Source organism: Diabrotica virgifera, chromosome 2, assembly GCF_917563875.1.
Source record: "Diabrotica virgifera virgifera chromosome 2, PGI_DIABVI_V3a".
NCBI lineage: Eukaryota > Metazoa > Arthropoda > Insecta > Coleoptera > Chrysomelidae > Diabrotica > Diabrotica virgifera.
In genome coordinates, this window is record NC_065444.1 from 197,043,676 (window position 1) to 197,058,065 (window position 14,390).

Consider the following 14,390-nt stretch of genomic DNA (forward strand, 5'->3'; position numbering starts at 1 on the left):
ATTATTATTGTAATTTTCCTGATTGATGCAGTTCTGAAGGCAAAGCTCTGCTTTTCTGCATGAACAATATCCTGTATAGATTTCCATGTTTCACAAATTACCATAGTTTTAAAATTGATACCGAAACAAGATTAGAAACTATTTGTTTTTTAAATTCAACTTGATCGGATAGGCTTTTCATTTTCTTTTTTTTTTTTTTGTAAACCAATTACGGTTACATCCTTGTCCTTTTGGTCTTTCAACCTTTAATTCAATTCGATGGTGTTTTAAACTTTAAACAAAACAAACACAGGAGCATACGAAGCAAACCTAAACTAAACATAGACCTTGATTTGATTTAGACCAATAATAAGCAACTACCGGCTACACAACAAGTCACCGGTACCGGCTACCTATCCACTACCAAAATGGCGAACAGAATTTCATATGACACATGTCAGTAACTTGACAGTGACAGTGACAGTTTAACTGATTTGTTTGAAAGTGGTTTGAAGGGTTTGAAGAAAGTATCTTTATTCTTTGTTTATAGAGTTTAATTAATATGATTTAAATAATGGAATCAGAGGCTTATATTCAATGGAAAAGACTCTTTGACGATAATGTTTTACAGTCATATAATAATGAGAAAAAAGAATTACAAAATGCGGCTATGTTGCTTACAGCTTTAAAAACAGAATTCCAAAGTATGATTTCTTTTCACAATGGTTTCTTGACAACTTTATATTCTTATTTTTTTAGATGTTTCTCGAGTATTAGAGCTGCAATTTGATCGATTAAAAAGACAATTAAAAGACAATACCGAATTAAAAGAACAAATTACTTCACCAGGCCAACCAATGTAAGTTGCATATTTGAATAGAGTAGGTATTTCACTCGAAGGTGGATATTCAGAACAATGTTCACATATAGTAATACATTTTCTGGAAACTTGAATTTTCACAGATTACACTGGTTAACACAATACTTGTTTCCTTAAATTTTTTTTCTCTTGGGTATTTCTATGGGCCTGACTATGAAAAAAATTCTTTAAGATTTCTAACAGCTTTACTTTTTGAAATATACAGTTTTATAATTTTGACAAAATAAATGCAAAAAATTAATATATAAGTCAACAAAATCTTTATTGAACACTATCAAATGATCTTTTATATAATTTTCTTGAATGAACAACTTCAGGTAGATCTCGTTTCAAATTCCAGCAGTAGTCTGCCATCATATGTGAGTCCCACCTTCCCTGACATCGCTTTTCCATTGTCCGAAGATCCTGATGAAATCTCTCACCCTGCTCCTCACTAAAATCACCCAGATTTTTTGGAAATTGGTCCAAATGTGAGTGTAGGAAGTGGAGTTTTATGCTCATGTTGCACTTTAGCTCTTGCAAGTTCGATAGCATACACTCGACAAGCTCGACATAGTCGTCGGATTTCTTATTGCCTAAGAAATTACTCATAACCGAAACAAATGAATTCCAAGCTTTGGATTCGACTTCAGTCATTGATTCGACAAAATTAGGATCTTTCACGAGTTGTGTAATCTGTGGCCCATCAAAAATACCAGCTTTCAATTTTTCTGTACTTAATCCTGGAAACTTGGGTGAAAGAAAATTGAAACATTCGCCACTTTTGTCAAGCGCCTTCACAAACTGTTTCATTATGCCAAGTTTAATATGAAGTGGTGGAAGTATGATGTGGTCTCGGCTAACTAAAGGCACGTTTATAATATTTTTTGTACCAACTTTCAGCTCTTCCCGCTCTGGCCAAACTTTTTGTGACCAATGATGTTGTTTGTCATGACTGTCCCAGAGACAGGTGTCCCAGGTGGAAGTATGATGCAGTCTCGGCTAACTAAAGGCACGTTTATAATATTTTTTGTACCAACTTTCAGCTCTTCCCGCTCTGGCCAAACTTTTTGTGACCAATAATGTTGTTTGTCACGACTGTCCTAGAGACACATGAAACAAGGGAACTTTGTGTACCCCCTTGTTGACCTAAAAGGAAGTTAACCATTTTAAGATCAACACAAATGACCCATTTGTGTTCTTCATACTTAATTTTTTCCATAACCTTAGAAATATTTGCGTATGCTTCTTTTAAAGTCATCGAATGTGCAATAGGTATGGATCCGTATTTGTGACCGTTATGAAGTAAAACACACTTTAAACTTCTTTTGCTGCTGTCTATGAAAAGACGCCAATCACTAGGTTGGTACTTTTTTAAACCTATCTGTTGCAAAATACCACCAACATTGTTACAAAAAACTAAATCCTTCTCTTCAGAAAAATACGGCAACAGATTTTTTTCTCGGGTACGATAAAATGTAATTTTGGTTTCCGGAGTAAGCAAATTCTTTTCTTTTAAACGAGATGCTAAAATTTCAGAAGCTTCTTTCGGTAAGTTCAGATCTCTTATTAAGTCATTTAGTTCTTTCTGATTAAATGGTTGAGGCTCTGAAAGGCTACATTTGTAGTCTGGATCAGACTCTTCACTTTATGTATTTCGTTCGGTTTCACAGAGATTTGGATCATCAGAAGATTTAATTGAGATTTTAATTGAGGTCGTTGAGCAGAAGGTAAGTTAGGATATGACCACTTGCTTCGATTTCCAGGGTTAATTCCATTTATTTTCACAACGCAGAAGTAGCAGTAGTCATGATGGTTTCGAGGTTCTCGCCAAATCATGGGTGTTACGAACATTATTGCATCTCTTTTTCCATTGGACCACCACCGTAGACATACCACACATTTTTGGCACACAATATGAGGAGCCCATGGCTTGTCTTGATTACACAATTTTATATTAAAATATTGATGGTACGTAGTTTTCACAAAGTCCGATATAGGTTTTCGATATTGTTTAAATATATATTCACCACAAATATAGCAAAAACAGTCTGGATTAAGCAGACAACATCTTCTAGAGGTAGCCATATTGTTGAAGTTTGCCGGGTATGGTAGTCGGAAAAACAAACACATGCACGACAAGACTATTACAAAATTAACAACAATAATGACGCCGGATTCTACGCACAGTTTTTTGATACTAATAGTAACTAACAGTGTTGCCAATCCACGCTGTGCTGGTGACAAAAACGGTTGTGCGCATAGGCAACCCAAATAACATTTAAAATCTTAAACGAATATCTAAAATGACGACAAAATTTGTTTTAGTGACCAATAAATAACAAAAATCTAAGTAAAAATAATTAATGAGGGTAGTTAGCTATAACTTAAAAACAAAAGCCGTTAGAGAAAAATAATTGCCTTATTTAAAAAATCTGCGCCAATTTGAGATAGAAACATAAAAAAAATCACAGGAAACAAACAATTTTTTTTCTTTTGTTGACCAGTGTATCACTTGACTGTTGTCTCTCTTCTTCATCAAACCCATCCTCTACTGTATGTAGATCTCTCCCAATAGGGAACTTGCATATATTTTTAAATATTAAAATAATATTAAAAAATATAAGGTAACATGATCATAAAACGCATGCATGCAAAAAAAAACAAATATTGTTAACCCATAGGCTTATTACGAGACATTGAAAAAGCTATAAAATTCAAATTTCTTCAGAGGCACGTAAACCGGTCTGACGTCACGACCCACATCTACCTGCTAGATTTCTATGAGTCGACAACAAAACCGCTAGGATATTTCGAAATTATTTACAAATTCATTCACGTTTACTTAAAACTCTCATGTAGAAGTTGATTGTAAATAAAAGTTAAAAAAAAGGTTGTTTTGGGGATTGTATTAATTCCATTTTAATCATATTATTTAATTGGAAATTCCAAGGTATTTGTGTTCTTGTATAGTTCCATAATGAGTATATTTAGTTTCAAACTGAAATTGATCATTTTGAGTGCTACTTTATAAAGTAGTGTTTTTAAATGTATAATATGACTGACTAGGGTTTTTCAAAAAGTTAATCTGACAATCTACAGTAGTTGATTTCTTCATGGTGGCAAATTTTATAAAAAGCAGTGAAAGTTATTCTATTGGAGAAATGCGAGGAGGCAAATAAGTAGGTACCTATTATAAGTATTATTAATAAACACGTTTAAATTGTTTATAACAATAGTTTTTAGTTACTCTGACTTTTATTACTAAAAGTTTTGTTTATTTTTAAGTTATCTTTGTTATGAATTTAAAATATTTATAAATTATAGGTTTTAGTTTTGTTTATTACAAAATATTACGACCAGAAGTACATATAATATATTTGGAACATTTAATAACCAATAGACAACCAAATAACCAATGTTACAATGTACAATGCAAAAGTACAGTTGCAAATCATGTTTCTATTTGAAAAAAAAGTGTTGATTTTGCGTACCAGATACACACTTTAAAAATAATTCAAAATTTACATATATTTAGAATATGACGCAAGTCTTACTGACAGTTTGATTAGTATAGCACAAGACTTTTGGAGTGTAAATATTTTCCCGCATCTATTTGGATTTGGATCTGATAATTGTTAAAAATAAATGGAATAAAAATTTGATAAAATAAAGTTTCATCCATAAAATATTTTTTATTCCTTTACGTGAGAATGAAATTCATATTTTAAACTAAATATATATTTATATATTATAATACAACATTCTTTCTTTTTCTTTTTATAAGTAATTTTTTAATAGTATCTATGTACTTACATTTTTTAAGAAATATGATATTAATGTAGGCATTTAATTTTGTTCAAACTTTATAATATAATTTGGCATTTGAGATACCTATGTTGTAAAATAAAAATGTATTTCCCTAAACTAAAAATAATATTATGAATGCATGAAAATCTTTACAAGATATTATCTGCAGAGTGCACGTCTGGCACTAGGCAGTAGCCAAACGAGAACAGTGGTAAATATCATGGTTGGTGACGTCAGACCCAAGCGCGCGCTTTTAAAGTTGTTTGAAACGGTAATTTCGGGCGCGGAATTATAATCAGTTGTTGTACGTACACTATTAATTGTTAAGACGTAATATTTTGAATCTATCACTTTTAAACATAAATTAACAATTTTATGCAAAAATATTTTTATGTGCAAGTTCCCTATTGCTTCCAATTTTTTGTATCTTGTGCCAATCTAATGCATTGTTTTCCTGGCACTGCCCTTATGTTCATCTACCCATCTCTTTTGAGGTCTTCCTTGATGGTTTTCGCGAACCTCCTTGGTCTCCATTTTAGCATTCTTTGTGCCCACCTATTATCATTATATCTGGCTATGTGACTTGCTCATCGCCATTTCATTTTTGTGATTTCTTCGACGATATCGCTGTACTTTGTTCAATGTCTTATCTTTATGTTTCTAATCTTGTCTTTCAGCGATATTCCAAACATGTTTCGTTGCATTGCCCTTTGCATTATTTCTAGCTTCTTAGCAGATTTTCTGGTAAAGGCTAAGTACAAACTGGTAGTACGCCTGGTCTTTTTCTTTAAGTTTACAGGAATTCTTCTTCAATTCTTCTTGGCAATCATCATAGCTATTTTAATTTTTAAGGCAGTAGCTCTAAATAGTTGTTTTTGCTGCATCCAAACCATTCTCTCAGGTTCTTCAGCCATGAAATTCGTTTTCTTCCGATGCTTCTTCTGCCATCTATCTTTCCTTTGCATTATCAGTTGTAGGATGCCATACTTCTCGCCCTGCATCACATGTCCGAGATACTGTAGCTTTCTTTCTTTAATTGTAAGTTCAACTTCCTTCTCTTTACCTATTCTTCTCAGTACTGCATTGTTCGTAACTCTATCTATCCAGGAAACCCTCATAATTCTTCTATTTGCAGTGTGCAAGTATTTAGAGGGGATACGAGAAACGATCGTGTGTGAATAGAGGAGAAATCTTGCAACTTTCTTAAATAATTCTTATTGTTAATTGAAATTGTCAAATTGACGTATATTTCATACATACTGTCATTGAAGAAGAAAAATTATATGTTATTCCACAATATTGAGATGATATGCAATTATTATAAAAAGGAAATTTAATTAATTGTATTTTGCTTGTAGTACTGCATTTTAATAATTAATTTTGTTTACTACATACAATTGTTTACCTTTTAATAACATAACCTCAGTCTTACTTTTTCTTCTTATAATTTTTTGGGCTAAGGGTCAATCCATGCCAAGTGGTCCAATATAAATTAAGTTGGTTGCTTGACTATTTTTTATTTTTCTGCCTTTTAAACTTCAGTCTATTATTAGTTTTAAATTCTAAATTAGTTTGCCGATGACAGCCATTTTTGTTAAAGCGTATCGATCATTTTCACGGAAAACATGGCTTCGCTCTTTAGCCAATATTTTCACTGAGGTTTGTCCTAGAACAATAAATCAAAAACGAAACATTTCAGAAAAGTATGCTCTAAAGAAACGGCCTATAGCATTATTTAATTTCAAACTACCCTTAAGGCCTTAAATGAACCTCAAAGTTTGAAAAGGTAAACTGATAAAATTCCATTTTCAGCATTTTTTTAACAGCATAAGGCAAGCCGATAATGGTTTGTATTTTTTTTCTACAAAAAACATACATACATACTTCAAATAAAAAAAGTTTGAGCTTTTAGACTTTAGTAACTTTTTTCAAAAAAATCTCAAAAATGTAATTTTTTTGAAAAATCTCAAAGTTTGCCCCCTTATATCTCTGATGGGCACGGATGAAAAAATTTGAAATTTGGCTGAATCTTAGACCCTAGCAAGTAGAATAAGGAGTAAAAATTTGGAGTTGCAGACTTACCTGATATGAGAGTTACAGGCCTGAAAAAATGGTCAAAAATCAAAATGGTCAAAATTTGAGCGTTGGCGGACAGGGAAATTAAAATTCAGATAAACTGTCTAATGAAATAAAAACTAATCTATTTTCACCAGATTTCACAATGAATACACATTTATACAGGGTGGGCCAAAGAAAAGAGTTCAGCTTGATATTTGGCAGTTATTAGATTTTAAGGGAATGCCGAAACAGGTCGATTTTTATTTTTAAATTACAATTTTTTTATATATATTTCATACGTCTCCATGACGTGTCATCGTCAGTGACGTCATCCATCTGGGCGTGATGACGTAATCGATGATTTTTTTTATTGGGAATAGGGGTCATATGTTATCTCATTTGAAAGAGTGTTCAATTCTCTGTTCAGTAGTATAAACAATAATGTAATTATTTATCCAGGGTGGCAAAAAAATAATTTTTAAATTAAATTGACACAAAAAGAAGAATGTATGTAATTTATTTAACTCAAAATACATTTTATTGCTGTCATAAAATAGGAAAAAATTATTATTTGGCAAATAAACCTTGCTTTTCGCTTAAGTTAAATGTTCAAACTGTCAAGAGGTAGGTGGGAGGCTGTTTGTGATTTAATTTAAGCGAAATGAAATGTTTATTTGTGAAATAAATATTTTTTTTATTTTCTGACAGCAGTACAATGTGTTTTTAGTTACCAGAAGACCCCTATTCCCATTTAAAAAAATCATTGATTACTTCATCACGCTCTGATGGATGACGTCACGTAGTATGAAATATATCCCAAAAAGTTGCAATATAATAAAAATAGACCTATTTCGACATTTCCTTAAAATCTAATAGGTTACTATTGCCAAATATCGAGGTGGACTCTTTTCTTTGGCCCACCCTGCATAAATTTGTATTCATTGTGAAATCTGGTGAAAATACATTAATTTTTATTTCATTAGACAGTTTATTTGAATTTTAATTACCCTGCCCGCAAACGCACAAATTTTCACCATTTTGATTTTTGACCATTTTTTCAGGCCTGTAGCTCCTATATAACGTAAGTCTGCAACTCCAAATTTTATACTTCTTATTCTACTTACTATGGGCTAACATTCAGACAAATTTTAAATTTTTCATCCGTGCCCATCGGGGATATAAGGGTTCAAACTTTAAGATTGTTCAAAAAATTACATTTTTGAGATTTTTTTTTTTGAAAAAATTTACTCAAGTCTCAAAGCTCAAACTTTTTTTATTTAAAGTATGTACATGTCTTTTCCAGAAAAAAATTGCAAACCATTATCGGCTTGCCTTATGGCTTATGGTGTTAAAAAAATGCTGAAAATGGGATTTTATCAGTTTACCTTTTCAAACTTTAAGGTTCATTTAAGACCTTAAGGGTAGTTTGAAATGAAATAATGGTCAATTTTTTTAGAGCATACTTTTCTAAAAAGTTTGGTTTTTGATTTATTGTTCTAGGACAAACCTCAGTAAAAATATTGGCTAAAGAGCGAAGCCATGTTTTCCGTGAAAATGATCGATACGCTTTAAGAAAAATGGCCGTCAACGGCAAACTAAATTTTTAAAAAATAAAATGAATGCAATTTTGTACTCTCTATAGACTGAAGTTTAAAAGGCAGAAAAATAAAAAATATTAAAAATAGTCAAGCAACCACCTTTGGACCACTTGGCTTGGATTGACCCCTAATGCCGTGACAATTATCCAGCAACCAGGACCAATATGATTGGCTAATATAATTAAAAGTGCGAAAAAAGTTGCCGAGCTATGAAACCATGTGTTGAACTTGCACGGTCCCAATAGGTCCACATTTCAAAGGCATTAAGTAGCCTCATTGTCTCTAACATTTAACGTCCATGATTCCACTCCATAGTACACTGTATACGTAACATTTTGTTAGGCATACTTTAAGAGCTAATGTCAAATCTTTGCTACATAGGACCTTTTAGGATACATGCTAGTTTAACAAAAGTCACTCATGCATTTCAACATCTTGATTTGGTTTTCTCAGCTTGATGACATGACCCAGATATACAGGGTGTACCAGGCTAATTTATCCAGGCTATTTCTCTTAAACAAATAGAGATTTTTGAATGGGACAAAAACTGATATATTCCGTCTGTAATACACTTTAATATGGCATAGAAAAAATCATCCCCTAAGTATTCATCCCTGAGTTACAATCCCTAACTTAAATTTTTTTAATAGCACCCTGTACATTTTTTTTATAGTTTTGGATGTGGCCTTCTATCATCCATTCAACAGATTTTTTAAAAATAAAATCGGTTCGTAAATAATCAAAAAAATATCAGTTTATTTTTTATCTTTATGTGTCCCAGACTAATTTATCCAGGCTATATCTCTTACACGAATAGAGATTTTCAAATGGGACAAAGACTGATCTATTCCATTTGTAATACACTTTAATATGGCGTAAAAAAATCATCCCCTAATATTCATCCCTTAGTTACAACCCCTAACTTTTTAATAGCACAATGTACATTTTTCTATAGTTTTGGATGCGGTCTTCTATCGTCTTTTCAACAGATTTTTAAAAATAAAATGGGTTCATGAGTAATCAAGAAAATATCAGTTTATTTTTTATTTTTGTTAAATTAATCAAGATAGCCTTAAGAAATAGACTAGAAAAGAAATATACTTTATTGTCACTCACAATTTTACAATTTCATCGGCAAGGCTTACATGTAGAGTCAGAAAATAACAAATTTCTTGATTAATTTAACAAAAATAAAAAATAAACTTATATTTTCTTGATTACTTACAAACCCATTTCATTAAAAAAAAAAAAAATTAAATAGACGATGGAAGACATCCAAAGCTATTAAAAAAATTAAAGTTAGGGGTTGTAACTAAGGGATGAATATTTAGGGGATGATTTTTTCTAAGCCATATTAAAGTGTATTACAAATGGAATAGACCAGTTTTTGTCCCATTCGAAAATCTCTATTCATTTAAGAGATATAGCCTCGATAAATTAGTCTGGGACACCCTGTATATAATGTTCAATTCACAAACTGTAATCAAGGATCTTGGAATGTGGCTAGATACCTCACTAACTTTTCATGAGCACTTTAAAACCATCATTAACAAATCTTTGAGGCTTCTTGGATATATCAAACGAGTTACTTCTGATTTTACGTCCATCCAACCATTAAAGATTCTATATTGTTCGTTGGTTAGATCTCATCTGGAATATTGCTCTTCGGTGTGGTCTCCCTATTATCAGTTGTATAGTGATAAAATTGAGAATGTACAACATAAATTCCTTAGACATGTTGCGTTTAACTTGGCCAGTATATGCATTATGACGATATTTTACAGATGCTAAATATTACTACATTAAAAAGCCGTCGCTTACATCACGACTTAATTCTATTATTTAAGAGGAAACAGTAGCGATCAACAGGTAGCGAAAACGCGTTCCAAGATTGCGGCTGTAATTTTGAATATTTTTTCGAGATGTTTGGCACACATATTCGTAATATAATAAAGAATGGCGGTACAGAGCCCAATTCGGAAAATATATTAATATGTGGAAATTACTCTGTAATTAAATACAATATTAAAAAAAAACGAGCCTGTACCGCCATTAAGAAGAACAAAAAAAATACACTTCCTTCAAATTCAAACTTTTTTATCCGATGCCTAGATTTTGTGTCATTTTGGAACTACTAAAATTTTTTATTTCATTAGTAGTTCCAAAATGAGCCAAAATCTAGGCATCGGATAAAAAAGTTTATTTGAAGAAAGTGTATTTTTTTGTTCTTAATGGCGGTACAGGCTCGTTTTTTAAATATTGTATTTAATTACAGAGTAATTTCCACATATTAAGAGGAAACAGTAGCGATCAACAGGTAGCGAAAACGCGTTTCAAGATTGCGGCTGTAATTTTGAATATTTTTTCGAGATATTTGGCACACGTATTCGTAATATAATAAAGAATGGCGGTACAGAGCCCAATTTGAAAAATATATTAATATGTGAAAATTACTCTGTAATTAAATACAACATTAAAAAAACGAGCCTGTACCGCCATTAAGAAGAACAAAAAATACACTTTCTTCAAATAAACTTTTTTATCCGATGCCTAGATTTTGTGTCATTTTGGAAATACTAAAATTTTTTATTTCATTAGTAGTTCCAAAATGACACAAAATCTAGGCATCGGATAAAAAAGTTTATTTGAAGAAAGTGTACTTTTTTGTTCTTCTTAATGGCGGTACAGGCTCGTTTTTTTAATATTGTATTTAATTACAGACTAATTTCCACATATTAATATATTTTTCAAATTGGGCTCTGTACCGCCATTCTTTATTATATTACGAATAAGTGTGCCAAATATCTCGAAAAAATATTCAAAATTACAGCCACAATCTTGGAACGCGTTTTTGCTACCTGTTGATCGCTACTGTATCACCTTAATATATTTTTCAAATTGGGCTCTGTACCGCCATTCTTTATTATATTACAAATACGTGTGCCAAATATCTCGAAAAAATATTCAAAATTACAGCCGCAATCTTGGAACGCGTTTTTGCTACCTGTTGATCGCTACTGTTTCCTCTTATAACTCACAAATCGACTGCCCAGATATGTTAGCCAAAATTAATTTCGCAGTTCCCAACCGCCAGACAAGACAGTTGGTTTCATTTTCTGTACCAATGCATAGAACAAATTATGCTCATTATTCGTTCTTATCTCGAAGCCAAAGAATTGCAAATCAATTTCAGGAACTCGACTTTTCCTACAGCTTAAATAGATTCAAGGCCGTATTGTCAAATATCACTTGACGACGGTTATTATCACTTACATATTATCAGATGTAGGTACCTACTTTTTATGTTTATTATTTATATTATTTGTCTGTGTACTTTCATGTTTAATTGTAATTTTTAGCTTATAAATGTTTTATTTTGTTTTAAACCTTTAACATGTTAATTCTATTTTTTTAAATTATCGTACTTGTTTTAAAATTGTACTTATTTTGTAAAATGGGTTCGCCCGTAAATAAATAAATAAATAAATATTCTCTATACTCTATGGTATGATTTTGTCTTGCTATATTTATCTGGTCCTGACTCATTATTTTTGTTTTACTGTGTTTAGGGGATAATGGTAAGGTCATCTCATTAAAGGGTCATTAAAGTGTTAATGGAAAAAATTAAATATTTTGACTTGTGTCTATATGGTATCGATAAAACAATAGTTAATTAACATTTCCTTATAATTAACTTCAAATAAAAAATTTTGAAGTTTTTTCCCTATGGAACTGAGATGTCGATATGGCAAAACATGTGTGCCAAAAAGACAGGCAGTTATAGTTCTAGGTCAAACAGGCAACAGGTCTATGTTTTCAAAAAAAATTGATAGTGTGTAAAATGTGAATGAATTTTACACACTACCATTTTATTTGAAAACATACACCTATTGCCGGTTTGTCCTATATTTAGAAGTACAGTAGAACCTCGATTATCTGTGCTCCTCGGGACCGAAGGGTGGCACGGATAATTGAAAAGCACGGATAATCCGAACATGTATTTCTTATGTATAATATATATGTACGTATACACATACATATGTACCTACCATAAAAAATAACAGAAAAAAATAAATCTTTCATTATGAGTCTCTATTTCGTCATATAGAGTTTCCGTCAAGTGATTTACGATGACGCTATTTTGATAAAACCTCAAAAACGCAACTTGATTAATAGAAAATCATAGCACGGATAATCCGCACCCGGATAATCGGGGTTCTACTGTATGTACAAGTCATACAGTCTTTTTCAGCTTTTTAGTTATAGTTCTTGCATTTTATCTATGCATATTATGCACAAAATTATTCACAAATTACTTTTTATACTAGGCCTATTTTTTACTAAAAAAATTGTATTACAAAATTAAACCATTTGTCCATAGAAACAGTGACGGTTTAAGGCATCATGGGGCCCTAGGCGGCTATAAGAAGTAGGCCCCTTTATAGCGACCGTTTACTTAAAAAAAATTACAGATATTCGAGGGGTGTAAAATCAAAGGCAGCAATCTCCACTTTTTCTGGTTTTGAGTTAGAGACGCCATCTGTTGCGTTTTTTTATTATCTGTTAGATAAAACTATTTGAAAGAACCAAAAGCGGTCTTAACTGTATACAAATCGCAGTGAAAAATTCATGTTGGGATCAAAAGCGGCAATCTCCAAAGCTGAGTGACTACCAAACACGGCAATCTCCGCTACGGCCAATACGAACCACTTAGCGCTTGCATGTGATCAACTGTGAATGTCGTGAACTCTGTCGAAACCTGTTACCAGAGAACGGCAGTTATCGTCAGTGGCGCACACCTATACCCCTTACACGCGACACTATTACATCTACACGAAATTTTCGATTTTCTAAATCTGACTGAATTGAAAATTGGGCCAACTCCCATCTTAAAGTTCAGGTAAAGACTCACCCATTCATATGTCAACCATCCATTTTGGTCCAGGGGTGTGGACTTTACGGCCCTTCCTATTTAGGGTCTGTTTTTAGTTCTCGTCCCCAAAACTCCCAAAAACTTCGAAAATTTAACTCCGACCTTTGCGGCTTCTAATATAAGCGATCATTACCTTTCCAACGCATGTCTAATTTTGAAAATCGGTTATACCATTCAAAAGTTACCGAGCTCAGAAATATCAGTCAATTTTTATTTAAAAAAGGGAAAATGTTTGTGGATATGTATGTATGTATGTATGTGTGTGGAAAAGTTAAACCGATCTGATTTTTTTTTCTGTAAAATAAAAAAAAATAAAAATGTATACCATTTTTATTCAGTTGCAATGCGAAGGCAAAACAATCTTATTTTTCACTTAGAATACGGATACCCATAAACCAGCTATAGGACTTGGTAGGTACAAAACGGCATATTTTTTGGCGGTATATATCTTCGGTTCAAGAAGAGACAGGAGAACAGTAAATTCACCAAATCAATAGCGTTGAGTTAAGCTTTCAAATGGTGTCTAAGCTGTCAGGATCAGACATACACACGGCTCGGTATAGCCGAAAAACTGAAAAACTAAACTTTGAAAATTTTGGTTTTTCGACAATTACTCAAAATTTCAACCTACGAATTACGCCAATAACTGAGCGTTTATAGAAAGACTCTAGACGAATCTAACGGTGTATACCTTATATCCAGGAAAATTCGAATTTTTAAGTTATAGGTCTCATAAGTATGATCAACTCTATTTCTTATGGGAAAAAACGGTTTTTCAAGCTCAATAATTCCTGTAATAGCTTCAGTTATCATACTTGACCTTAGATGCGTAAGATACTACTTGTCAATACGTTTCAAACTCATGTTTAGTGAACAAAATCGGTTAAGCCGTTTAGAAGTTATTAAGCTACAAAAGTATAATCCAATTAACGATTATTCCCTAAATGGTTTATGTAGTTATAATGGTTACGACGCTAATTTGATCTGGCAACGGGCAATCCGAGTTCATTTACCGGCCATCCTAATATTTTTTTCAATCTATTTCGAATAGAAAAAAAATCGAGTGTACATTCGATGGACACTAGATCATTTGGGAGATAATGCGACAAAGGCAACCATTTATAAAGCTTAACGTGTAATCGAGAAACACTGC

General features: G+C 32.2%; 1 protein-coding gene across 1 annotated transcript in view; it reads left to right on the forward strand.

Annotated features, from left to right (window-relative positions):
* The first annotated feature begins 452 nt into the window (after positions 1-452).
* Positions 453-14,390, forward strand: part of LOC114330511 (uncharacterized) — a 63,899-nt gene continuing 49,961 nt past the window's right edge. Inside the window, exons 1-2 of the mRNA XM_028279855.2 lie at positions 453-683; positions 739-838. Coding sequence (XP_028135656.2) covers positions 554-683; positions 739-838 — 230 coding nt within the window. The 5' untranslated portion in view covers positions 453-553. The remainder of the gene's footprint in view (positions 684-738; positions 839-14,390) is intronic.